At 46.7% G+C, this 27,011-nt stretch overlaps 1 protein-coding gene across 2 annotated transcripts in view; it reads right to left on the bottom strand.

The window, feature by feature from the left end:
- The window catches only part of NR1I3 (nuclear receptor subfamily 1 group I member 3), a 994,139-nt gene that overhangs the window by 344,552 nt on the left and 622,576 nt on the right, over positions 1-27,011 (bottom strand). For both annotated transcript variants that reach the window (XM_069604681.1, XM_069604680.1), the window contains exon 7: positions 22,163-22,279. In XM_069604681.1, coding sequence (XP_069460782.1) covers positions 22,163-22,279 — 117 coding nt within the window. The remainder of the gene's footprint in view (positions 1-22,162; positions 22,280-27,011) is intronic.

Here is a 27,011-nt window from a genome sequence, read left to right on the forward strand (position 1 = left end):
ACTCTCCTCAGCTTTGGGCCGTCTGCCTTAAAGGACGACACAAGCCCAGTGAAGAAGCTAAGAGGAGTGCATCGACAAGCATCTACCAATGTCCTAGTACCTAACAGTATTAGGTCAAAAGACCTTTTTTTTAAAAATCAAAACTGAAAAAGATCGATTTAGAAAGACCGCTGTGACCCCACCCGCCCTGAATTTCTTTTTAAAAACAGTGGCAATCTACCTTTCTCGTTTTCTGAGGGCCTGATGAAATCATCCAAAAAAACATCTTTTTGACATGCAAACTTCGGAAAATGGGGGAAAGACATAGAACTCAAGAAACACCATGCAGGGCATTTTGGAGAAAAACGAAAAGGTGTTTACACTGTAAGTAGCGGCATTCAAGAAATATATTTAGAGAAAAAGCAGTAGTAGTGAAACTAAAATTGAGGCCAGTTCACTTTATAGTTTTGGAAGAAACTGTGAAATCTACTGGGAATCTTCAAAAAGAAGGTATTATAGAAACTGTTGGAGAGACGGGAGGGTCAAGTCCCATTGGGAGAACAAGAAGGAACAAGAAACTTCAGCAGCAAGATGTGAATGGGTATAGACCGGAGCAGGTTAAATCAAGAACTAGTATGTAATAACCTCCCGCATACTCAATCAAACAGAAATAATGCAGAAAAAATGTCAATGCAAGGAGCCAAAGAATTCTCCAAACTGCCAGCACCCATCATCATCAGGTTGAGATCTACCCCAGTCTAGACATCTCACAGCCTTTGCCTTTGTGATCGTTTGGCACAATTGTGTACCGTAAGGGTGCAGAATAAAAGGTCTGACATGGTGGCGACATGGTCATTATAAACGTTTGTTAAAGTAAATTGAGGGTTTGGAAAAATGTCTCCCTGTCCATCAGTGCTAAGAGGGGTTTCCCTGCCTCAAAGGAAACTAGTAAACTGTCAGGATGCCAACATAAAACGTCAGTGGACGTCGTTCCCCAAAACCCTACTTCTGACCCTAACACTAATAATATAAATCTAAAGTGCAAGGATACTTTGTCTCAAAAAGGTGCTGATGAAACTCCTTCATCAAAGGAAAAGTTCTAAATGTCAGTGACGGTATCAAATGAAATGTCCTCTTTCACAGGTGAGGTATTCCAATATCCAGGAATTACTCCTTCCCCTGGCTAATTCCACTTCGCAAGCCCAGAAGCTGACTAATGAGAAAGGACAAAGTTCACTTTACACCTGGTTTTTTAATATGGGTGCGGGTCCCAGACAGTATTGGTTGCAACCAATTTGGTTTACTCTGCTACCAAGTATGGTCCTTCTTAGTATTTCCTTCTCTCTCAGGGTCCTTGACCCTCTGATTTTCTCTTTCAAATGTGGGTGCAAGTCCAGACTTGCAATACAGTTCTTTGACAGCTTGATTCACTCTCCTGCCAATGCAGTGTTTCTGTTGTATTTATGTCCTTTCCTTTTAGGATCTGGGACCCTCTCAATCTCTATTTTATATGTGGGTGCGAGTCCCAGACTCACAATTCTCCTCTTGGATAGCTTGGTTCACTCTCCTGCGGGTATCGCGTTGGTTTTCCCACATTATTTTTTTCAAAGTAATTTTTGCAGACAAAATTACTACAAAAAACACATTGAAATATATAGGGGTGTGTGTAAGAGGCTAAAAGGGGAGTGGGGGGTTTGGGTAATAGCATAGGGAAGGGTAGGTTTGAGGGGGGACCCCCCAAAATGAAAAAAGAAAAAGAACACAAGTTTTTTCGTAGCTATTTTGTCGGTACAAATTACTTCAAAAAAATAATTTTGGCAAAAGGACATAGAACTCTCCTGACAAGCTAACCTTTCTCTTGCCATTGATTTACTGTTAAGTAGGGTATCTGATCCTCTTTCTGTCTGTATTGCTCTCACAGTGTCAGCCCATGGTACTCTCCAATTTCCAGGCATTCTAACCCTCTCACTATGTTCTCTCCATGCTTCTTGTGCCTTCCCTGGACCTCCTGTCCCTTCCCATCTGACCGCATACCTTTGCTTTTGCTTCATGTCTTCTGGGCCACAGGACTCCTTCTCGAGGCTCTGGTAGCATTGAGGTTCGTTTTCGTGTTGGTCGCCTGTCAGCGGCGTTCAGCGTCCTTCTCGTGGTCTCCTTTCGGTTCTGGGTTGCTGTGAACACTGTGGGAAGCCCCGGGGTCTACTCAGGAAGTGAGTCTTGTAGTACCCAGGTCTGGGGTTATGCCCTCTCTCTCTCTGCCTGTTCGGTAGACAGCGTCTCTGCTCTCTGCTTCACGATTGCCGGGTTGGCTTCCCCGACAGCACTTGTCCAGAGGATCTCTCTCTCTGCTTTGGTTTCCCTTGGCTATTTTATTACTTGTTGCACCCATGTGACAACACAGAGGAGTAGACCGCTCACCACTATTTAGCTAGAGTTGAAGGTAAAAGCCTGGAGAGTCTGATTTTCCTGAAGCTTTCTTTATGCATTGTGTTAGCTGGATTCACTACACAAAAGTATATGTGGATCGTGATTCGCAGTGTATCTAAGGGGTATGATTCTGTGGGAGCAGGAGAGGTGGGCCCATATACGGTATACCACGCACTCTGGGGATAGTCACCCCTCATCCCATAAAGGGCTCCATCTCCCATGTGATCCACCCCCGTGACCACCGCACTGTGGATGCCCCACTCTGGCCCCATGAGAAAGGTCTCCCTCTAGGGGAGAAGGGACAACATCCGAAGATTCGTCACAGTACACTGGTATGCCTTTTGACCTGTGTTCAGTTGACTCAGTGTTCAAAAGAATAATGACAAGGACACTATAAAGGGTACCAGAAGTGAAATACTTTCAGAACAGTATCCACATACAAGGTAAGTACTTGGAGCAACACAACAGTACTCTGAACAAGGTTTTGAAGGGCCTTCTAAAGAGCCCATTCCATCTCAAACAATAAAAGTGTGCATTAAAATGAAAAAAATTATACCTTATAGGAAGTACAGTCTCCACCAATGGAATAGAGGCAGAGGAAAATCTAGCGAAGACCAAGTAATAAAGAACAATTGAAATCCTTGGGTATTGCAAAATACTATAGCACATTTGTATGTGATTTCCCCACTAAAATTGTGTGCATGAGAAAGGTCCAGCGGAAAGGATACACATTCAAATGGATTGAACAATGCAAGAAACATTGGACAGAGTCAAAAGAGCAATTGCAGAAACACCCATCTTAAAATCGTTAACAACAATAAAAATCATATACCATAACAACACTCAGAACACACTATCATTTGAGAAAAGAGTTATTAAATAAAGCCCATATACCCAGTAAAATACGCTTTAATGTAGAAAACCCTGTGCAAGTTAGGGTTTGAAAAATATTACACTGAGCACAGACATAGCTAAAAGGCTTCCATCCAGCAGTGAATGGAAATCTTTCTGCTATGTCTTTGTTTGCTATAACAGTGTGCATAGCCTGCCTTGCCCACGTTTCCCCCTTCACATGTGTGCTTACATGAACATTGGCAGGCATGTTGGGGCAAAGCCATCACAGGTGATTTCTTACAGGGGGATGTGACAAGGCCAATGATCACCTGTTCTTGTCAAGTTGGGATGGGAACCCCTCTCAGTAGGAAGTGGGAGGCCTACCAGGGAGATATCCAGAGCCAGTTACAATCCTGAGGTGGATAGTGCAGCAGAGAGGACCCCAATTCCCCCTCCCTTATGACTATATGTCTGTATGCCGACCACCCTTGTCTCTAATTGTGCCTCTATTTCAAGAAGCTTGCATGTATTTTTCTATTAATTACAGAGATAAGTCAGCTCAGAAGCCTCCAAGTCAGAGTTCTAAACCAGATCCCCACAGTATGTTACTTCTGGGGTGTACAATATGGATTTCAAACATATAATGATACTGTATTCACCGCATAATAGTCAATATACGAGTTATAGTTAGATGATTTTTGTTCTCTGTTGTGCCCCCTCCCTTTCATGTCTCCCCTGTGCCTCCCTCCTGTCTGCCCCCCCCTGCGCGACCTTGTCTCCCCCCTCCACTGCATGGGCTCCCCTCTACCTACCCCCCCGCCCCGGTTTCCTCAATGCATCACCTATGGTGCTATCTGTCTCACCTATGTTTTCTAACTGCTTTTCTATCGACTATCCTATCCCTCTCACTAAGTCTGGAAGGAAGAAGCTCAAAAGGGACATCCCGGTCTCCAACCCAGGCCTCCCTATCGCTGATACCTATGCTAGTGATTGCTCCAGTTAGACCCTTAATGACATACTCTTTGTCGTTCCCTCTCCAGGCCTGCGGACCCCCCATAAGGTCTCTGTTCTTTCTCCTTTTTCCTCTTCTCCCATTAATGGTGGCACCTGGTGGGAGGCCCTCCTGGCCCCCTTCCACTCCACTAAGACCATTATTAATGTCTACTTAAATGGCACCATCTTGGTCCAGGGTCCTCAGGCCAATCTCCCCCTCTTTGATAGATGCTTCCAGCGCCTTAACAACTTCCTCTCCTGCTATGCCTTCTTACCCCTCTCTAGCTCCTCTGCCGCCTCCTTCCTCTGCCATTTCTTCGGTACCCCCTGCTGCTTCTCTGGCCACCCTGTTGCCTCCCTCCTCTTCCACCCCTCTGGGACTCTCTACTCCCTCTCTGACTACCCTGCCTTCTCTTCCTTCCTCCTCTGCCCATCCTCAGGCACCTCCAACACTTCCGTAGGGTGTACCTCTGGCCTGTACCCCTTCCCGGACGTCCTTTAAATGTGTCAACCTGCTCCACGTCGCTACTCTCAAATCTTGTTCAGCTGTCAAACACTCCTCTGACATCTGACATCTCCTGCTAGAGCTTGATTTGGATGCACTCGGTCTCCCCGAGACTTGGTTCACGGCCAGCTCTGTCACACGTTTCAACACTCTCCTTCCCGATGGCTACAAGATCCTCTCCAAACTCTGAACCAACCGTCCCAGTGGGGGTGCAGCCTTGATTTTCCCAGAGTGGATCCCTGCTTCTTTCATTCCAATGCAGCACTACTCCTCCTTTGAATGCCTGGTCTGCAGGCTCTCTATATCTCCTGGCCTCTCTCTCACTGTGGCCACTATCTACAGGTCGTCTGGCCAGGCCGCCATCTTCCTCTCTGAGGGGGCTGACCTCTCCTCCTCAAGCCTTGACTCCACCTCTCAACTTCCCCTCCTCAGAGATTTGAACATCCGTCTGGATTCTACCAGCACTTCTTCAGGACTCTTTTGCAACTTCTGGGATTATCTCTCCCTCTCTATTCTTCCGTCTGGCCCGTCTCACTCTGCAGGGCACACCCTTGATGTTCTGATCTCCTTAGCCATCCCCTTCTCTAACCCTCTTACCACTCCTCTCTCTTGGAGTGATCCCATTCTCCTTTCTTCCCACCTCTCTCTCTCTCTTCCCCGCAGGTAAAACTGACTCCAGCACTGCCACCCACCTTCTCGGTCATCTGACCCATGAAGCGTGTGTCAGTTGAGGCTTTTGCTGCTACTTTCTATCCTCCACCTGCACCTTTGGCTGACTCACATCCGGACACAGCCCTCCCTAACTTTCATCTCTCTGTCTCTAACGCTCTGGATATCCTTGCCCCCGTCATGAGGATCCGCTTGAAGCCCAAATCCAAATGCAACTATTGGTACGATTCTGACTTCGCTGCCCTTAAATGCAAGTGTAGAGCAGTGCAGAGGAAGTGGAGGGTATTGGACAAACTGGCCTGCTGCCTGCTCCAAAGACAGTACAGACTATCTGTCCACTCTAAGAAGAGAGACTACATCCAAGCCTGAATCTCTGCAGCAGCTTACAACTCGGCCGAACTTTTAAAAATCTGCAAGGATCTGACCATTCCTGATGCAGTCTCTACCTCTCCTGTTCCCTCTCAGGCTCTCTGCATGGCCTTTGGCCTCTCTTTTCACTACTAAAACTGAGGACATCCCTCGCTTCCTCCTCTTCTACCACTCCTGGCCTGTCTGAGGCCGTCTCTCCTCCTTTCCCTTGTTCACCCCTGACAATGTTTCTAGACAAGTCTGATCTATGAAAGTATCATCAAAGCAGGTTCTACCCTGCTCATCTCATTCAGAACCATCAAGGACCACATCAACACCCTTGCTCCAGCCTTGCCCGATTTCTGCAATCACTCCTTTGCCACTGGAACTAACCCCTCCCCCTCAAGCACTCTCTTGTGCACCCCCTTCTAAAGAAGCCCTCGGCCGATCCTTCCTCTCTGTGTAACGCTCACCTGATTCCCGTAGAGGCGCCGGTCTTGACTGGGCGTATACCGTATCTTCAAAGGTGATGTGTAACACACGGCTGGCTCTTTGGGCTGGATCTCTGTGCACTGTATGTCTGACTCGAAGGGTAAGATGTCTGCAGATAGAAAATATGGGATTAATGAACTGGGTTATTGAATGTCTCTCTCTTCTTCCCTTTCTCTTCTCCTGTAGAACCCCAAAGGTTAACGCTCTCACCTTAGGTAAGTGAACGCCGTGCTCTCCATCTGCCTCGGGGCAGGGTGCTGTAACCAGTTTCTTCACTGGATAAGGGGAGCAGGCCTCTTGACTTCAGAGGACTGCTGTCCGTCGTTTACTGCACGAACGGTAAGTTTCGAGTAATTCTAATGTCTTTAAAAGTCTTTAGTAATGATGTCTCTTGTTTTTGCAGGGTTCCGGCGATGGCGGATGACGGGCTGAAGTGAGTTGAAGATGGAGCCCGTGTGATGAATGGAAGCGCCTGGAAGCACGTAAGTAAGCGCTTGTTGCCTGCTTCACGATGCGCTCTAACTGTCTTTTTATTTTGCAGGTACAAGTTCGGAGCGGCTGCAGGGTGCCGGAATACCCACTGGGTTAGATGTGGAAAGGAGTAATGGCACGTGAGTATTAAAGTTCTCCAATGTCTTTAAACGCACCTTGTTTTGTCTTTCAGATGCGGGATGCAGCGCCGAAGGCCTCCGGAGCGTGCGAAGAGCTGGTAAGCTTTTGTCTTTCAGATGCCGGAATGCAGTGCGAAGACCTCCGGAGCGCACGAAGAGTAGGTAAGCCTTTGTCTTTCAGATGCCGGAATGCAGCGCGAGGCGTTGGTGACAGCCGATGGACCAGGTAAGTGAAGCGCTGTCACTGAAGACCGTAATGCTAACCTGTTCTTTCTGGTCTTTATAGGTGTTGCTGAAGACTGGATTCAGGATGGTAAGCCTTTTTCCTTAGGCCCAGGATCAGATGCAGAAGACACGATGAGCGTTCTGCTGCAGAGGATGCAGAATAACGCAAAGCAAGATTCATCCATCGGGTGTGGTTTAAATAGCCTCCTGTAGTGCTTAGGTGTCTCCTTCCACAGCCACGCCTAGGTAAGAAAAGAGTTCCTGCTTTCCAGAAGAGTTCCAGTGTTCTGAACCTAGGGAGTGGCTCCTGCCCCACCCAACAGGAAAAGTAGTTCCAAACAGAAGAGGATCAGAGGCTCAACTGGCAGGCAAGTAAGCAGCATGGTCTGCTGCAGGTAAGTCCACCCAAGCATTATGAGCCCGGTGCTTCCAGCGCTGGGACTGGGCATATTTATGAGCCTGGTGCCACTGGCGCCAGGACTGGGTCCAAAAGGTCCCAATTGGGACTGGTTGGCACTCGGAACCTGGGTTATGGATCTGCTTCCAAGGGAGTTGGGAAAACCCTGACCTTTTGGAAGCAGAGATCATGACAGTACCCCCCCTCAAGGCCCCTCCCAAACCGGGCTTCTCCGGGGGTTTTGGCTTGTCAGGAAATGTTCGGTGAAATCTTTTGATTAGGCGAGGAGCGTGGACATATTCAGCAGGTTCCCAGGATCTCTCTTGGGGGCCGTAGCCTTTCCAGTCAATTAGGTAAAATAGTTTAGATTTGGAGATCTTGGAGTCCAGAATGCTTTTGACTTCAAACTCGAGTTCTCCATCAACTAGGATGGGTTTTGGAGATTTAGTTAGTCGGGTTTGAGGTTGCACGGGTTTTAATAGAGAGACGTGGAAGACCGGATGCTTCATGTGCGGGGGCAAGTCCAACTTGACCACTACTGGGTTTACTATGGTAGTGATGGAGTAGGGACCAAGGTACCTTGGGTTGAATGTGCGTGGCCCTTTTAGAGGTAGATATTTGGTGGATAACCAGACTTGATCAGACTTGATCCCCTACTTGATATTGAGGGGCTTCCTTCCGATGTTGATCTGCTCCTTTCTTGTATTGTTCTTTCGCCCTTTGAAGGTGAGAAACAGCTTCCTTAAAGGCTTGGGTGATTGTAGAATGCAGGTAGTCTACTGCTGGTGTTTCAAGATCTTGGAAGGGATCCAACTCCGAGGTTCGAGGGTGACTGCCGTATAAAAGAAAAAACGGGGTTTTCCCAGTTCCCGAATGGACAGAGTTATTGTAGGCATATTCGGCTATCCAAAGGATGTCTTTCCAAGTTTTTTCAGTTTGTTGCAGCATGCAGCGTAAATACTGTTCCAGAGTTTGATTGGTCCTCTCGGTTTGTCCGTCGGTCTGAGGGTGGTGACTGGTCGATAGTCTCACATCAATTTGAGCCGACCGACAGCAACTTCGCCAAAAATGAGAAATAAATTGACTACCTCGATCCGAAATTAGAACCGAAGGAAAACCGTGCAGTCGGACGATGTTTTCGAGAAATTCTCGGGCCAGAGTTGCTGCTGTTGGCAAGCCTTTGAGCGGAATGAAATGCGCCATCTTGGAGAATAAGTCCACGATTACTAGAATCGTATTATATCCGGAGCATGGAGGTAGATCGGTGATGAAGTCCATAGAAAGCGTATGCCAAGGGCGAGGTGGGATGTCAATAGGGCGTAAGAGGCCTGCTGGTCTTTCCTTTTGACTCTTGTTTTGGGCGCATACTCCACAGGACATTATAAAGTCTCTGATATCTTTTTTCCAAGACGGCCACCAGAAGTAGCGCTTGATCTTTTCTGAGGTCTTGGCCATACCGGGATGTCCTTCCATTAAAGAATTGTGATAACAAGAGATTACTTTTTTCTGTAAATCTGTGCTGGGCAGGTATAATCGTTCATGGAAATACAATAAGTTGTCCTTTACTGCAAAGTCCTTTCCCTGCAGATGCCAATTCTGTATGTCTGCTGGAGTTACAAGTTGCCTGGCTTCATCCTTAACTTCCTCTATGGATTGTGTGGCGATTACACCCAGAATTCTTTGTTCAGGAATGATTGGTACAGGTTTAGGGTTGATCAAGTGTTCTTCCACTCCCATCCGAGAAAGGGCATCAGCTTTACCGTTTTTTGTACCAGGTCGATAGGTAATTATGAAGTCAAACTCGGCAAAGAATAATGCCCAACGGAGTTGTCTAGAGGATTGGGCTTTTGCGGTTTTCAAATATTGCAGGTTTCGGTGATCCGTAATCACAGTAACGGTGTGTCGGGCCCCCAGCAGATAATGCCGCCAAGCCTTAAAGGCAGACTTGATAGCCAGAAGTTCCTTGTCAGTAATCGTGTAATTGATTTCAGGAGGCGAGAATTTGCGGGACCAAAATGCCACGGGATGCAACTGATTGGTTACCGGGTCCTTTTGTGATAGAACTGCCCCCATGGCAAGGCTTGAAGCATCAGTTTCCACGATGTAGGGGAGTTCGGGGCGAGGGTGTTTTAAGATTGGTGCAGAGATAAATTTAGTCTTCAAATCCTGGAAAGCTTGTTCCGCCTCGGTAGACCATTCAAAACGTTTGTTTTTCTTTAACAAGGCAGTGATGGGCTGGACAATTCGAGAAAATTCGGGGATAAACCTGCGGTAAAAGTTAGCGAAGCCTAACATGCTTTGCACACCTTTTACGGAGGATGGTGATGGCCATTTGAGAACTGCATCGACCTTCTTTGAATCCATACGCACTCCGCCAGGTGATAATATGAATCCCAAGAATTCAACTTCAGTCACGTTGAAAACACATTTTTCCAACTTAGCGAAAAGTTTGTGTTGACGCAATCTTTCGAGGACCATTTTCACGTGTTTCCGATGTTCAGATTCCGATGAAGAATAAACGAGGATGTCGTCAATGTAAACAACAACACACACATCTATGAGCTCTCTGAGGACATCGTTCATAAAATATAGAAAGGCGGCCGGGGCATTGCAAAGTCCGAAGGGCATGACCTGATATTCAAATAGCCCATATTTGGTGCGGAAGGCCGTCTTCCATTCATCGCCCTCTTTTACTCGTACCAAGTGGTAGGCTCCTCTAAGATCCAGCTTTGTATATATGCATGCTTTTCTGACTTGGTCCAGGAGTTCAGGGATCAAAGGTAATGGATATCTATTCTTGACGGTGATCTGGTTCAGGGAGCGATAATCTATACAAGTTCTAAGGTCTCCTTCCTTTTTTGGAACGAAGAACAAAGCTGAAGAAGCAGGGGACTTGGAAGGACGAATAAACCCATTTGCCAGGTATTGATCCAGGTATTGTCGAAGGTGAAGGTTCTCAGGCTCGGTGAGGGCATAAATTCCACTACAAGGAGGAGTAGATCCAGGTATCAGGTCTATCTGGCAGTCATAAGACCTATGAGGAGGTAGAGAGTTAGCCTGGTCCTTACGGAAAACGTCTTGGAATTCTAGGTATTCGGGAGGTAACTGGGGAGTCTCTGAAGAAATTGCTGCCAGTGCAACACCAGGTGGAGGGTGACAAGTAGAGACACATTCTGGAAACTGGACCGTTCTTGCTCGCCAATCGATCAGAGGATTGTGTTTCTCTAACCAAGGTATTCCTAGAATAATCTGAAACTGAGGAGCCTTGATCACATCGAACACGATCTTCTCATGGTGTCCATCTTGACTTACTAGCGTCACTTCTTGAGTGGTATGCGTTACTGGTCCGGAGGCTATCTCCGTTCCATCCACCGTAGTAATGACGTCCTTTACAGCCTTGGGACAAAGAGTTAGATTCATCCTCAAAACCATTTCATGATCCACATAATTGCCGATGGCACCGCTGTCGACGTAAGCTTCAATTGCATGTAATCGATCCGGATTATCAGGGCTAATGAGGACCATAGGTATCACGAAATGCGAGGTCACGGAACTGGTTTTCACGCTCGGCAAGAGGACCTCTATTCTTGTCGGGCGAGGTCGTTTCCCTGCTCAGAGTTTGTAACTTTGGTAACTGCAGCTCCTACTGCCTTCTTGGCAGGTTTCACCGGACAGTCTCGAAGAAAGTGCCCTGAGTTTCCGCTATAGAGGCATAATTGCAACTGTTTTCTCCTTTCCCGCTCCTTTTGTGTTAGAGGACCTTTCAGGCCCCCTATTTGCATGGGTTCCCCGGAGTCTACTCCTTTGGAAGGAGTTGGCGGTTTGGAAAATACTCGAGCATCAAACTTGGAACGAGCGGCCTTCCTGTTCTGCAGTCTGTGATCTATTTGAACGACTAAGTCTATATAGTCCGAACAATCTTGTGGGGGATTCACTACTTGGGCTAACACATCTTTGAGCTCTCCACGTAGACCTCTATAAAACAGCGTAATCCTTTTGTCCTCAGGCCATTGAGTTTCCACTATCAGTCTGTTGAAAGACGCAATATAAGCCAAAAGGTCTTGATTACCTTGTCGCAACGAAAGAAGCTCATTGTCCAAGGCCTGCCCCTGTGAATGTCTTGCGAACAGTTTTTCCATACTGAGCTGAAAAGCTTGAAAATCATGGAGGACCGGATCATCTTGATTTACTAGAGGGATCGACCAGTCTGCCGCATTGCCACTAAGGTACGAAAGCACGAAAGCTACTTTAGCTTGATCAGTTGGAAAGGCTGCTGGCCGGCATAAGAAATGCAACCGGCACTGATTGATAAATACTGCAAACCTCTTTGGGTCACCAGAAAATCGTTCGGGCGGAGCCAGAGGTACATTCCCAGGTAGGTTGATCTGCACTGGATTCATAGAGGATGTAGAAGGAAGATTTCCCCCAGATGCGGGTAACGGGGTCTGTCCGGCTTGTGACTGTAGCAATTGTCTAGCGAGATCATCTGTTCGCTCCTTGGAAATAATCAATTGCCTTCTTAGAGCGTTCGTTTCCTGACGGGCTGCATGCACTTCTGCCCTTAGTTCCCCAAGTAACTGGGCTAGCTGGTCGGTATCCGAGGTTTCCATAGCGCCTGGACGGGAGTTTTGCGGCAGGCTTTGCTGCGTTCTGTAACGCTCACCTGATTCCCGCAGAGGCGCCGGTCTTGACTGGGCGTATACCGTATCTTCAAAGGTGATGTGTAACACACGGCTGGCTCTTTGGGCTGGACCTCTGTGCACTGTATGTCTGACTCGAAGGGTAAGATGTCTGCAGATAGAAAATATGGGATTAATGAACTGGGTTATTGAATGTCTCTCTCTGCTTCCCTTTCTCTTCTCCTGTAGAACCCCAAAGGTTAACGCTCTCACCTTAGGTAAGTGAACGCCGTGCTCTCCAACTGCCTCGGGGCAGGGTGCTGTAACCAGTTTCTTCACTGGATAAGGGGAGCAGGCCTCTTGACTTCAGAGGACTGCTGTCCGTCGTTTACTGCACGAACGGTAAGTTTTGAGTAATTCTAATGTCTTTAAAAGTCTTTAGTAATGATGTCTCTTGTTTTTGCAGGGTTCCGGCGATGGCGGATGACGGGCTGAAGTGAGTTGAAGATGGAGCCCGTGTGATGAATGGAAGCGCCTGGAAGCACGTAAGTAAGCGCTTGTTGCCTGCTTCACGATGCGCTCTAACTGTCTTTTTATTTTGCAGGTACAAGTTCGGAGCGGCTGCAGGGTGCCGGAATACCCACTGGGTTAGATGTGGAAAGGAGTAATGGCACGTGAGTATTAAAGTTCTCCAATGTCTTTAAACGCACCTTGTTTTGTCTTTCAGATGCGGGATGCAGCGCCGAAGGCCTCCGGAGCGTGCAAAGAGCTGGTAAGCTTTTGTCTTTCAGATGCCGGAATGCAGTGCGAAGACCTCCGGAGCGCACGAAGAGTAGGTAAGCCTTTGTCTTTCAGATGCCGGAATGCAGCGCGAGGCATTGGTGACAGCCGATGGACCAGGTAAGTGAAGCGCTGTCACTGAAGACCGTAATGCTAACCTGTTCTTTCTTGTCTTTATAGGTGTTGCTGAAGACTGGATTCAGGATGGTAAGCCTTTTTCCTTAGGCCCAGGATCAGATGCAGAAGACACGATGAGCGTTCTGCTGCAGAGGATGCAGAATAACGCAAAGCAAGATTCATCCATCGGGTGTGGTTTAAATAGCCTCCTGTAGTGCTTAGGTGTCTCCTTCCACAGCCACGCCTAGGTAAGAAAAGAGTTCCTGCTTTCCAGAAGAGTTCCAGTGTTCTGAACCTAGGGAGTGGCTCCTGCCCCACCCAACAGGAAAAGTAGTTCCAAACAGAAGAGGATCAGAGGCTCAACTGGCAGGCAAGTAAGCAGCATGGTCTGCTGCAGGTAAGTCCACCCAAGCATTATGAGCCCGGCGCTTCCAGCGCTGGGACTGGGCATATTTATGAGCCTGGTGCCACTGGCGCCAGGACTGGGTCCAAAAGGTCCCAATTGGGACTGGTTGGCACTCGGAACCTGGGTTATGGATCTGCTTCCAAGGGAGTTGGGAAAACCCTGACCTTTTGGAAGCAGAGATCATGACACTCTGTCTAACTATTGCCCGCTCTCCATCACTCCTTTACTGGGCAAATACTTGTAAAAGCTGGCCATCTGCCAGCTTAATCTACATACTGAATCTGTTGTTTGCTTCCATGACCACCAGTATGGCTTCAGAGCTGCCAGAAGCACAGAAACTGCTCTCCTGAACACCCATGAAGACTTGCTCTCACATCTTTAATCTCCCTTCTGTCCTCACTCTCCTCGATCTATCTTCTGCTTTTGACACAGTCAACCATGCCATCCTGCTCAATTGCCTCTGCGACAACCTTGGAATTACTGATCAGGCCATGTCCTGGTTGACCTCCTTTCTCACCAACTGATCCTCTCAGGTCCAACTGGGGTCTTTGCTCTCTTATATCTCTGACATCTCAAAGAAGTCAAACTATCAGCTGCACCTCCTCAGAGGTATTTTTCGTTTCGCACTTTCCCCCAGAAGCTCACTGTCTCCAGAGCTCTGGTCCTCTCTAGACTGGACTATTGCAACAGCCACTTTCAAAATCTTTCTGCCTCTACTCTTCAATCTTTACAATTAATCCAGAACAGGACTGCAAGACTTGTCCTTGGTCTCAAGCCCAGTGATCGTATCTGTGATGCTGGAAATGCATCGGAGGGACAGGGCCTCCATATCCTTGTCCTTTACTGCTTTTTATCATGTGTCATGTAGTGTTTTCCACGCAGGAGTTCATGTGGGACTCCTGGCGGTGCAGCTCTCTCTTTTGGTTTGGTGTACAGACCCATGGGATACCCTTATGGCACTCATGGGTGGGGGTACAACCCTGTGCCCCTAGTGTATGTTTTTGGGCACCTGTGGGTGGCCCACAGAGCAGGGTACGGACTGGTGGCAGCTCCGTGCTGAATTGACTGGTGCTCTGAGCGTCCTCCATTTTGGGATGCCCAGGCCCTGTCATTGTATGTATGTATGTATTCTATGTCATATAGCCTCGGTAGCCCGCGGGCATCAGGGCACTTGGACAAGACAAACACTTATTGCATGAGAAGGAACTCACCACATCAATACTAAACAGGTTGCACAAGGGAGCTGAGAACTCCATTGCTTATCTGAATAGATGGGTCTTGAGACGTTTTCTAAATGCGAAATGGCAGTTTTCTGTTCTCAGTGAGTCTGGTAGATTGTTCCACAGCTGAGCTGCCAACACCACAAAAGATCTTCCTATACCAGATTTCAGTTTAAATTTGGGAACAGACAGAAGGCTCTTCCCTACCGACCGAAGCTGTCGATGAGGAGCAAACGGCACTAAATTATTCTTTAGGTAGCTGGGGGCTTTACCGTAAAGGCATCTGTGCACCAGTGACACAGATTTAAACTTTATTCTCTCCTCCACTCTGAGCCAGTGCAGGGATATTCTATCACTGGTTACATGGTCACTTCTCTTAAGACTTTTGACTAGCCTGACTGCGTCATTTTGTATGACTTGACATTGAGCCAAGTCCTTGACAGAGGCTCCAATCAAGAGGGCGTTTCCGTAGTCAAGCCTTGACAGCACAATGGCTCTGGCAATAGTGGCCATATTACCTTCTTTCAAAAATGGTTTGATGGCATTCATTAGCCTTAGGTAGTATGCCGTATTTTTCTGCAGATAGTTAGTCTGAGCTTCAGAATTGACCGTTGAGTTCACCATCATGCCTAGGGTTTTAACTTGAGAGGATACTTGAATTCTGGCATCTTTAATCTGAAAGGACTTATAAACCGCCCCAAGTTTAGCCAGCCGGCGACTGGAACCAAAGAGCATCAGTTCAGTTTTGGTGTCATTAAGACACATCCAATTAGACCTCATCCATTCGTCGATCACCCTATAGACATCTCCGATCATGGCACTGTCTGCACTATGATTGCCCACAAGCTCTAGAATAAGCTGCGTATCATCCGCTTAGTTCGTAATAAAGACTCCAGCTTTCACCAGAATACTACACAGAGTGCGCATGTAGATGCTAAAGAGCATGGGTGACAGGCTGGCGCCCTGACAAACACCGAACATAATTGAACAAGGGTCAGAGAAACTACTTCCCCAGTGAACTCTGGCTTGGCGGTTGAATAAAAATGATACCAGCCACTTAATAGCCTATTCGGAACAACCCACATTATCTCTAAGTGCTTTGATTAGGAGTTGGTGATCAACCAGATCAAAGGCAGCGCTTAAATCCAATAGCATTAAAAACCCTACTTTGTCCTTAACCGCCTGACTCAACATGTGATTCTGGAGGTCCAACATAGCCGTTTCGGTGCTGTGTGTTGCTCTAAAAACGGGCTGTTGTTGATGTAGGGCAGAGTGTTTTTCCACATAGGTTTGCAATTGCTATGTAGCTATTTTGTCCAGGATTTTAAGGACAAAATTAGAGTTAGTAATGGGGCAGAGATTACCCGGGTCCTTAGGGTCCAGTCCAGCCTTTTTTATCAACGGAGTGATGGTGACCTTTTTGAGCTCCTTAGGAACTAAACCCTCCTTGAAGGAGGCGTTCACTATTTTCAAGAAAATAGGAGCAAAAAGTTCCTTGTGTTGGAGGATAATGTTAGAAGGTAGCACATTTTCTGCACTAGATGATGGTTTAATATGTCTCAACACCTCTAACAGCTCAACTTCCCTTACAAGGTCGAACTTGAAGGTCTCTTCTGCAGGATGAAGATTGTCCTCCTCGGGTATCGTTATCTGATTCGAGGATAATCTAGCTTTGATAATATTTTGTCTAGCCTTCTCAGTTTTAGCTATAAAAGCCTTCTGTACAATGTCACAGTCTACCTTTGTAGGCAGAAACAGATGAGTAAGGTTCTTAGGTTTCTCTATACTCTTTAAAATATCAAAGAGTTTGATGGTCTTATTGGCAGCATTTTCGATTTCAACATTGAAAAAGTTAGCCTTTGCTGTTTTTATCATTTCTTTATACTTATCCTCGTTTTTCCATTTTGCCTTGTTTTCAATGGATTTGTCTTGTATCCATTTTTTTTCCAGCACCCTTTTTTCCATTTTAGCTGTTTGAAGCTTGGCAGTAAACATTTCTGGTTATTGTTATCTTTCCTAACTAGCTTAGTTTTTAGTGGCACCGCTATCTCCACTAGCTCTTGAATGTGCTTAGTGTATTTATCTAACAGAGTTGCACAGTTGTCTTGCTCCTGGAAAGAGAGCAACATTTTGTCCAGGCAGGGCTGAAATTGTACGTTATTCAAGTTTTTAAAATTTCTGCAGCCCACCTGAATATGGGGGTTATGTTGAGGGGGAGGTGATTGCAATTTTAAATCCAGGGAAACTAAATAGTGATCACTCCAGATGCAAGATGTAGTGTTGCATTCCTGGGTCAATAGATTGTAAGCGAACAACCAATCCAATTGATTCCCTTGTGGGGTTGTGGGCTTCTCATTTATAATAAGGAAGTCGAGATTATTTAGTGATTTTTCTAGTGTAATAGCTTCCTTATCTTTCTTGTTTCCACGCCAGTAGTTAAAGTCCCCAACCACCCAGGTAGACACATTTGTGGATCTCAAAGTAGCCAGTTGTGAGCAGGGTTCCATAGGGAAATCCGAAACCAGTGTTGGCAGTCTATATAAAACTATTAAATTGAAACAATTATTAGGGGAGAAGACCAACTTCAAATGAATGGCTTCACACCCACTACAACTGAAACTAACCCTAAAAATGTAAGTTTATCCTTAGTAATAATTGCCATCCCGCCGCCCCGTCCCTGCTGTCTGTTATCATTATAAATAATGTAACCTTCAGGAACTACCAACTCACACGTAGGCCCTATAGGGTCTTTAAGCCAAGTTTCTGTCACACAAACAATATCATAATCTTTGTCAAGGATCAAATCTTTGACATTAGTTGCGTGTTTGGTCATGGAGCGTGGGTTTAACAAACCCACTTTCAAGCTGATACACAGCTCAGAAGGCAATTGCGGCAAATCTGCTTCTATATTATTTGTTTCGTTATTCACAGTGCCTCCCCCCTCTTCAACAACCCATCCCTCCCTCCGATGGGCACAGACAGCATGCTGTCCGGATCGGACCTCTAGATCACCAACAGCGATGGAAATTACCTGGGGAGTGGAAGAACACGAAAGAGAGGTGGCAGAGCAGAGCACACCCAGAGCAAACCGGAGTAACCGGCCCATACACGCCGGCGCTTACGCGCCTGATGAGATAAGAAATAGGCACATGAACTACAAAAAAACTGGGAGTTGTAGTTCACTGCAGTACTAGTCTGCCTAGCAACAACTCGGTTGCAGGAGGAGACGATGCGTGGCTTAAGAAATTGTCGTTTTACCCCTAACGTTCGAAAATCGAGTTTAGCAGGCTTTCACAGGCAAGTTAACAAATTGAAAACAATTCTGAGCCCCCTTCTATAAAAGTGATTAAAAAGCTTAAAATCCAAATGAGCATACAACTAATAACTATGGCAAGCAACTACCTAAAGTACACTTTAAATGAAATCTCACAATTCTAATGGCCTGACTAGCGAAGTAACCCAAATTGTAACCCAAAAGTAACCCAATAGTAGCAAATTGGAATCGGTAGATTCCTGATGGAGACAAGATGGCCCCCGTGGCCTCTTGCCCTCCATCGCCTGTTACCTTGATCTTCCCGAAATCCCGGGAAGTACTGACTCTGTCCTGTCCCCCTGACTGGTTGATGGGTGAAGTTCCATATATAATAGTGTGGGGAAGTGCCGACCAGACTGGCTGGAGCCTTCCCAAATGACCGTATGTTGTGGGTACACCTGTGGGTGGGACCTGGGTGAACGGAGTGTGTGACGAATATGCACTTCTTGTTGTGGATGTCTGGTTTCTGGTGTTTGACACAATGACTGAGACAGCCCTGCCCGAAACTGGTATGAATGCAGTGGGGAGTGTTGAATGGCTGGGTACTTGTCCCAATACACATAACTTGTTGTGAGTGTCTGGAGAGAAGTGAATGGCCTGAATGCACTATGCACCTGATTGGCTGCCTGCCTGCATGAATGTCCTCTGACCGATTGGTTGCCTGAGTGTGACCCAGCAGAATGAATGGGAGATCAACTAGTATATCTGGGGGCCTCTCACTGGTAGAATTTGTGTTCAGAAGCTGATGTCCACTACGAAGAGTAACTGGAATAAACCTGACGCTTAACCTTGAAGCCCTGCTGGAAGAGAAGTCTTGCTGCTGCTCTACTTCGTCGATCTGAAAGCTGCTGTGCCTCCAAGGACTGACCCAGAGAGGACCTGGTAAGGCGCCATCTTCCCAAGCTACGAGGGACCATCGTGCACCAGCTGATCTTTGCCAAAGCTCCCTGGTAGACAGACCTGCGACAGGCTGCCGACCGGAGGCTGGGACTGCCGCGGAATCCCAAAGAGAAGCGCCCGGACTGTTGTCTGCCACCGTCGACGACCGCCGCCGCCGACTGGAGCCGCCGTGCTCCCGCTGCCTAAGAACATTTGATCCAAGGACACTCTCGTCTGCACCGCCGCATGCCTTATCCCGCCGGAGAAGGCCAGGCCATTGACGCGCCGAGGAGCATCCGCCGGTGGGTTTTCACAACCCAAAGACCACAGAGATGCCATTGTTTGGCCACAGTTCTTCAAACTCTTTGCGGTCCAGAACTATCGACATCGAGGTTCCCCGCACGCCTCTTCCTTGCAGGACGTTTACGCTTCCACGTCAATGAGCACCACTAGGAAAAGAGCTGCCACTTCACTGCCGTAGTTCACCCTGTTCTTTGCCGGACGTTCGACGACCCGTGACTCCTGCCTTAAAGGGAGGGCACTCAAGAAGGGCCATCGATTTCCCGACGAGGAACGCTACAACGCCAGGTACTTTGGGGTTGCTGAACTATTGGAAAGATTCTGGTGAACAATATATGGACTAGGCTTGTGATATATCTTTATTCTACAGGTTGCCCAGGTGGGGGGATCTCCACACAGAACTGTGTCTCAATAACAAGGCCAGTATTCTGCCCATTGTTCTAACCAACTGCTTTCCTCTTATATCTATTGTTGGTTTCCCTTACGAACTGATGTGTGTGACATTTAACCATACAGTTGATGCACTTTTAAGAGATCTAATAGTAATTGTGGTACCATGTCAAAATATATGTTTTTGCCATTATAGATAACTGAGTACAAAGTGATTTATTGTGATATTGTACATAACCTTGAATATTAATTATATAAAGACTGTGTTTTAACTAATACAGTGCGCGGACATTCCTTTGTGGGTGCTTGGGGACTACACTGTACTTAAGAACCAGCCCGCATCACCTCCTTAAAAGCTAGGCCTTGATTGCTCGACCATGCACCAATAAAAGTGAATCTTGGCTGGGGTCCTCTGTCCCTCTCCTCTACCATATAGAGAGCAGAAGTACCGACACCCCCCTCCGGTCTTTACAGTATCTCTCCAGCTCTGAAACCCTCTTTACTGGCTCCCCTGGTGGCTGCAAGGATCAAGTTCAAGACCCTCTGCATCGTCCACAAGGCTTTCTGGAGCCTGGGACCACACTACCTCCAAATTCCTCTTCCAAAATCTCTTCCTTCTCGAGGTCCTCCCTTTGTTCTCCTCCTCGTCTTGTCCCGTCTAGAAACACTTGTGTACAGGCGTGTTATAAATGCCACATCATATCAAATGATGATTGGTAAAAGCAGGTGGCATTTGAAATGCTGCCTATTTTTTCTGTTAATGCCAAACTCATAACTGGGGCAAAAGAAATCAAGGTCAGGACAAGGGGGTTTATAAAACAGGGGACATTTACTAACTAAATGCCACTAGAGCTATTAGCAGTGGCAATAAGAGAGCTTAAAATATAACCTTAAGGTTATCAAAACAATGATGTCGTTTTTACCTAGCAGAAAAGTCTAGGTGCAATGGAGTTGCAGAATGCAACAACCCCTGTTCCCCCCCCATGCTGATAAAATGGTGTACCCCGCCCTGCTATTTCTGCCTGGCTGCCCAGTGAGACTCTGGGTAGAATCCACTCTGCTCAGTGGAGTGGAGGCCACGTGGTGTCCTTCAAGCTCCACAAATATTTTCATTAAAGAGTTAAAAAGTTAAAACGGATACAAAAAAATTGAACTTCAGCTTTTTGTGGTGAAAAAAACCAATATCACTTCAAGTTTCTTCTCAGGGCTGGATTCCAGTACTGGGTTGTGAGGCTCAATGCCTGTGGTACCATTCACACTCCTCTGAGAAGAATTGCGAGCGACCCCTGGCAGACCCCGAAGGTCTTCCATTGTCAAGGCTTTGGGTATTTTAAATGACTCGGCAGGATCATTGTCGGGGACCCCACACAATCCAACTGCCTATGCGTCTTTACGAGTTTAGAGAACCTACAATCTAGGATGGCCCACTGGCTCCCCTAAACAGTAGCCCTAAATAACAGGCAGAGGCCAATGATTCCCCGTTCCATTTGGGGGCTGCAAAGGCGTACAAGGCCTCCCAATCTGTGGCCTGGCCAGGGCTGCACACATCCACGCCACTTTCCTTTTTTCCCAAACTTGTGTCCATGGCAGCCATCTTGCTGTTTAATTGGTCAGCCAGTCACAATGCCTCCCCCATTCCTCTGGTGGCAATCCTGGCGCCTGAGCAAAGGGAGAAATGAGATAGGGGTCTCTTAGGCCTACTTTTATTTTTTAACTCACACTTTATTGAATTTTCAGAAAAATAAAATAAAGCCACTTTCAACAGAAGCCACAAATTATGCAACCCAGACCCGAAGAACTTCTAGCTTTTGGACAATAAAAGTGAAGCCCTGGCAAGTTACTTTTGGCCTGAAGCGTGGCTGACCCCCTAGATTGCACTTGCCCTGATTGAGGCCGTGCTGCTGTTACAGACACTGTTGAGTTAACAAAGGAGAACACGACTCCAAGCTTGGCAGATGCTAAAGGAAGCATCAACTTAGTAACAGCCAAAAGGTTTATTTGGCCAGAAGTTGCTAAAATGCTGATATGTACTCGTACTCGTGTTCAAGGCAAGGCATGCGCTGGCAACGACCCGGGCATTCGATAAGTGGCAACAAGACTCATGTGTGCCTTTTAGGAGTCTTTTAGACCGGATCGATGCGATTTCCTCCCAGTCATTTCCTCGACACCAAAATGTTTGATTTCTTTTTACATTTTACCACACAAAAAATGTGGGGGAAAACCCCTGCATCCCTACCTTTTTAAATACCTAAACCCAACCCCCATCTATATTTTGTGGTAAAATGTGGCAAAATACAAGTGTCTGCGCGGAAATGTTGCCTTTCAGATCAAGTTAGTAATTGTTGCTTTGCAGAGACTGCCTTAGGAAGGATATGCCTGCCAACGCCAGTGAGTAGAGCTCCTTTAGTTAATTTCCCTACTTTGCAGGGTGACCCATCCGCACGTGTGTGCTCGCGCCATAGCAGCCTGGCATTATTGCTGCCAAGCTGTCATGTTTACAGCAGCTGCGATCCCTTACTGCGGCATGAAACTGGAGGCATGTTCTAAGGGGGAGGTTTTGATGTGACACATGTTCACGCCTTCCTCTGCATTCACCTGACTGTACTCACTGGACACAGCATCTTGGGGCAGCCCAGTCCTTACAGCGGCATAACTCACCGGGTGCAAAGAGGGCAATCGCTTCCATCAGCACGTACTCATCCTCGTGCAGCCTCAACTTCTTCAGGTTCAGGTGAAACCTCATCGCAAGGTCCAGATACAGCTGATGGATCCCAACTGCAGGGGACAGCAATTAAGGAAACAAAGTACAGACAGTTGAAGTTGCATGTTACACAGAATTCATCAAGACATTAAAATAAGACATGTTCACTTTGGCGGAGAGCTTTATAATGCAAATCTCAATCACGCCCCTCATTTCTGTGCTAACATGAGTGCCCTGTTACCTAGTGATGCACACAATGGAAGCAATTCACACAAAAATGGCGGGACAAGACTGCGAGGGCAACTTCGCCCTTGCCTTCTGCATCCCCCTACTTATGCTCCCTGATTCATGATAGTTGATAGTTTATTTATTTAGTGCCTTTACACAATGGGTTTCAAAGCGCTTCAAGGCAGGGGAGGGAGCAAGGGAAAAGAAAACAACAACATTCTAACAAGGACTTGAGACATATAAGAAAGGGTAATTAACTATCGTACTAAGTCTGACGACATTTCAGAAACTGCAAGAGCTTAGGCACTGATTGGAGGAAGGAAAGGGAGTTTGGGGGGGAGTAGAAGGGGGGAACAAGACATACCTTACTAGGCCTGACGACAAGGGATAAGACAATAGGTGAAGGAGGGGAGGGAGGTGGAGCAGGGAGATGAACAACAACAAAAAAACAACAGAACAGGGCTATTATACTAGGCCCAAGGGCAGTTCTGGTAATGCAAGTGCATAGGTAAAAGGGGAGGGTAAGGAAGGAAGAGGTAGAGAAGACAAGGGAACAGAAGGAACGAGTAGGTGCAGGGCGACCAAGTGAAATGGACAGGAGCCACAACAACAGATGTGCATGCCATGCACACAAGGCCAATGAGAGCACGCAGTGAAAAAGAGGTCGAGAGTGCGCACACATGATTAAGGAAATCATGCAAGACAACATCATGAATCGTAAGTCATTGGTAGGCAAGCATGATTAAGGAAGTCCAGCAAGAACATGCCATGATTCCAAAGTCAATGGTGAGCACCGAAAAACAATCAAGACCAAAGTGAATACATAATGATCCAAGGGCCAATATGTGCATGTGATGACAAGGCAGTAGAGGTACCGTCATTTCAAGATAGTCCGTACCTGCATTCATTTCAGGTGGGTTTTTGATAGAGGCGGAGGGCAAGTGGATGTAGCAGGCAGAGGGAGGGATAAGAGCAGATTGCAACGCTGGAGGGGTTCCCCTGGCTGGATATAAAGCGAGCGGGAAAAGGGTGGGGAGGGGACGGGGTGAGTCGGGCTGAAGAGTGGAAGGGGAAAGGGAAGTACAGCAGACCGTCCAAGCCAGACAGCAAACACGACAAACTTAAAGTGGGGCTTGAAGTTGGGGGCCGGCATCGCCTTGCTCAGTTCCCATGATTGGCTCAAAAAGAGTGAAACAGCCAATCGGCCTGGAAGTTGGTCTCCAGGGTAACAACAGAAGTGGAGATCACAGCATCAGGGAAGGCGGCGGCCATCTTATTGTGCACAAGGTTGCACTAACGTGAATTCGGGACACGGTGCCAGGCTCCTCGATCATCAGCTGGCAGGAGGGAGAAGGAGGGAGAGGGAGGAACTGCAATCAGGCAAACTGCTGGGGAGGGAAAGGATGCATTATTGATGCAAGCTTTCGTGCAGGAGATGCTTGCACCAGTGGCCGCAGCCATTCCCTTCCTATATGTGTGAGGTGCATACACCACATTCACATGTTTTGGATATCCGCAACTATGTCAGTGGAAAGGCTGCTCATGTACGCAGGTGCAAGTGGCCAGTTTGTCCTGGCAGGCCTTAAAGAGCCTGTCAATCAATACAAATGCATTCTTCAGGGGTGGATAGGTAGAAAATAAATGATTGAAAAGGTTATACCTGCCATGAGTGTTCATATGAGAGGCAGAGGTCCAAGCAGGAGACCTTTGCCTGCACTGCCCCTGCTCCTGCTCTAGGACTGCAACAGGGGAGACGGGGCTAAAGGAAAACACCTGGAAGGCCCCCCAACCCCCAGAGCTCACACCTTCAGGCCTGTGGCAGCTCCTACAATGGCTCACCGTTTTATTCCATATTCTACAGGTGGAAGAAACCTGTCGGATTTTTTTCCACTTGAAGGTGCACTTGGAACATGCAAATGGCGATAATAAATGCGATACTGCCCCAATATTTGTTTCAGCCTCTGTGCTGAGATAGTTCAGGCGTAAAGTCTTGGTTGCCGGTCAAAGGTTTGAATCCCTGCAATGCTGACACACTCTTCAGGGTTGAAGAAAAATGTATCAATTTTTTGGGGCGTACATAAAAAGACTGCATGAGGCTTCTTATTGTTGTGAAACGGGCACATTTACAAAGGGTCTCCCTTAGAGGCACTGCTGTGGGTCAGTTCTCTGGTTTCTTTCCTCTGATGATCTCCCAAACTCCCCGTGCAAAACTGTATCCATGCCCCGTCCACACACTGAAGGACCATTCTCTTTTCCCCTGAACTGAAGGACCCTTAAACATTATCACCATCATAAATGCATTGTTATTACAGGACAATATCAGTACTCCTAATATCTTTACTTTATTACAGGACAATATCAGTACTCCTAATATCTTTACTTTATTACAGGACAATATCAGTACTCCTGATATCTTTACTTTATTGATATTAGCAGCAGTACTCATTGTATTAATATTGTGCTTCTGCTTTTAGGATATTACTGTTGCTAAGAACTTTGAGGATATTAAAATTAGCAGTAGCGCTAGCGTTCAGCGTATGAGGGGTTTACTGCAAACTGAACGATATTAATTTCATTACATTCCACAGAATGAAAGACTGAGGCACCTTTCAATATTGTGACCTACAAAGATCTCAATAAGACATGCATTAATCCACTAAACTATCTTACTGTCAATGTACAAAAGATACATTCTGCTCATTCCGGAAAGCCGGCAACACACTTGTATTCTCAATGTATCAAACATCTCCACTTGAGAAATGTAATTCAGCGACTCAGCAAACTATCGCTCAAATCGCTGCGTCATTACAAGAACCACAAACCCCCATAGGGGGATATTGAGCCAAGAGGACACAGAGAAGCCTTTTCAAGAGCACTCAAAATGTATCATTAAGCAATTTTGGAAATGAAGGAGATTGTCTTTGCTAATAACATTCTGAAAGCCATTAATCAAGTTAACACGTAATTGGATCTCAAGGGCTGCAGACTTAAAAGTTTAGCGGAAGGATTAGCTGCTCCCTCCTCCAGGTTCTGCATCAGCTGCTTCACCTTCTTTGAGGAGAATGTTTTAATAAATGGCCTGAAAAAGGTCACTGCTGCTATTTAAGTTATATTACATCTTATGAAGCACAAAGAACCCTTAAGGATTTCCTACTATTGAGGATTTGAGCAGCTATGGCCCCTGCTTTTGTAACCTCTTAGCGTTCTTTTCTGAATTTCCCAGCCATCCCCCAGTAAACATTATTTGCAGCAAAGTCCCTATCTATCTACATTGAATTGTTCTGCCAGCCACACACTGAAGAGTATAACACACCTCAGCATGTGTGAGAAGGTCTGCAGAGTGCCAGAGGTCTAAAAGAAATGGTGCTACGCTGCACCACTTCTCCTGGGCCGCCAGACCATATCTCCCAATTTAAGCATGGCATCCCACTTTCGTTTACTTTTACTATCAGGCTAAGTTCTGAGATTGGCAACCTAGTCTGGGTATTAAATTCAAACATGATGTGAGAGAAACAGGATCGAACTGCGACACAAATTAGTCCTAAAAACAAGATAGAAGTATCCCACATTTGCCTGCCTTAATTCGTGACTTTTTGCAACAACACAGTAATTGAAAGCCATATTTTTGCGGCCAGAAATTGTGCCAGGTAATTGGACTATAGCTATTCATCAAATCTACAGACTGCACTGTGCATGAAGTCCTCCAGCAAGGCTCTCATTGGCACACAGATCTGGCTCACACTGTTCTCTCACTTTGGTCCTTGATGCATTGCTGTATTGTCCTAGAGGAAGCCCTTGAATGCCACAGGTCAACGTACATTTAACTAACCAGCGCCGTCTTTTTATCCTTTAAACTGCTTGATCCTGATTTCTGTAGTAGAAAACAGAGTTTTAGCGGATAATCATCTTTTCAGTACTGGGGTACGCACATTTTGTATAACATCAGTGATTTCAGGGACTGCCAGATATGATTGCTGGATTTCAGGAGCGAAGGGAAAAGGAAACAACATCCAAGCAACGAGTTGGTGGCAGATCACTCTCTTTGGCAGGGGCCTCTCTCTGGAACAGCCTTCCTGCCTCCCTGAAACTCGAGGAGAACCACCTCTGGTTCCGGAAACACCTCAAAACTTTCCTCTTTGCTTCTGCTTTCTCTCCTCCCCTCCCTTGCTGAATTCCTGACTGAAATTGCACTGGTTACCTGGCCACCCTTTCTGATCTCTGGCCCAGGCCCTGTCAACTGCCCACCTGCATTGCCTCCCTGGCAACCCCTGCACTTGGGGACTGTTTTCTGTATCCCTTCAGTCCCCTTGCCAGCACTTTGTCCGCACTTCCTTGAACTTGCCTGTTGTATGTGTTTTATTTATCTTATTTATTCCACTTCCCATGTACTGCACTTTCCCCTCTCCCTTCCCCCCTCGCACTTTTCCTTCCCCCCTTCCCATGCACTTGCGCGATCTGAAGGACACCTGGCCTAGTAGGATCGTTGTCTGTCCTCCCTTTGTCCCCCCCTTGCCTCGTCGCGCCTTGAAACACTTGTGTATAGGCGCATTATAAATGCCATATCATATCATATCATAT

Source organism: Ambystoma mexicanum, chromosome 1p (assembly GCF_040938575.1).
Source record: "Ambystoma mexicanum isolate Mex_15411 chromosome 1p, UKY_AmexF1_1, whole genome shotgun sequence".
In the NCBI taxonomy this organism is placed as follows: Eukaryota; Metazoa; Chordata; class Amphibia; order Caudata; family Ambystomatidae; genus Ambystoma; species Ambystoma mexicanum.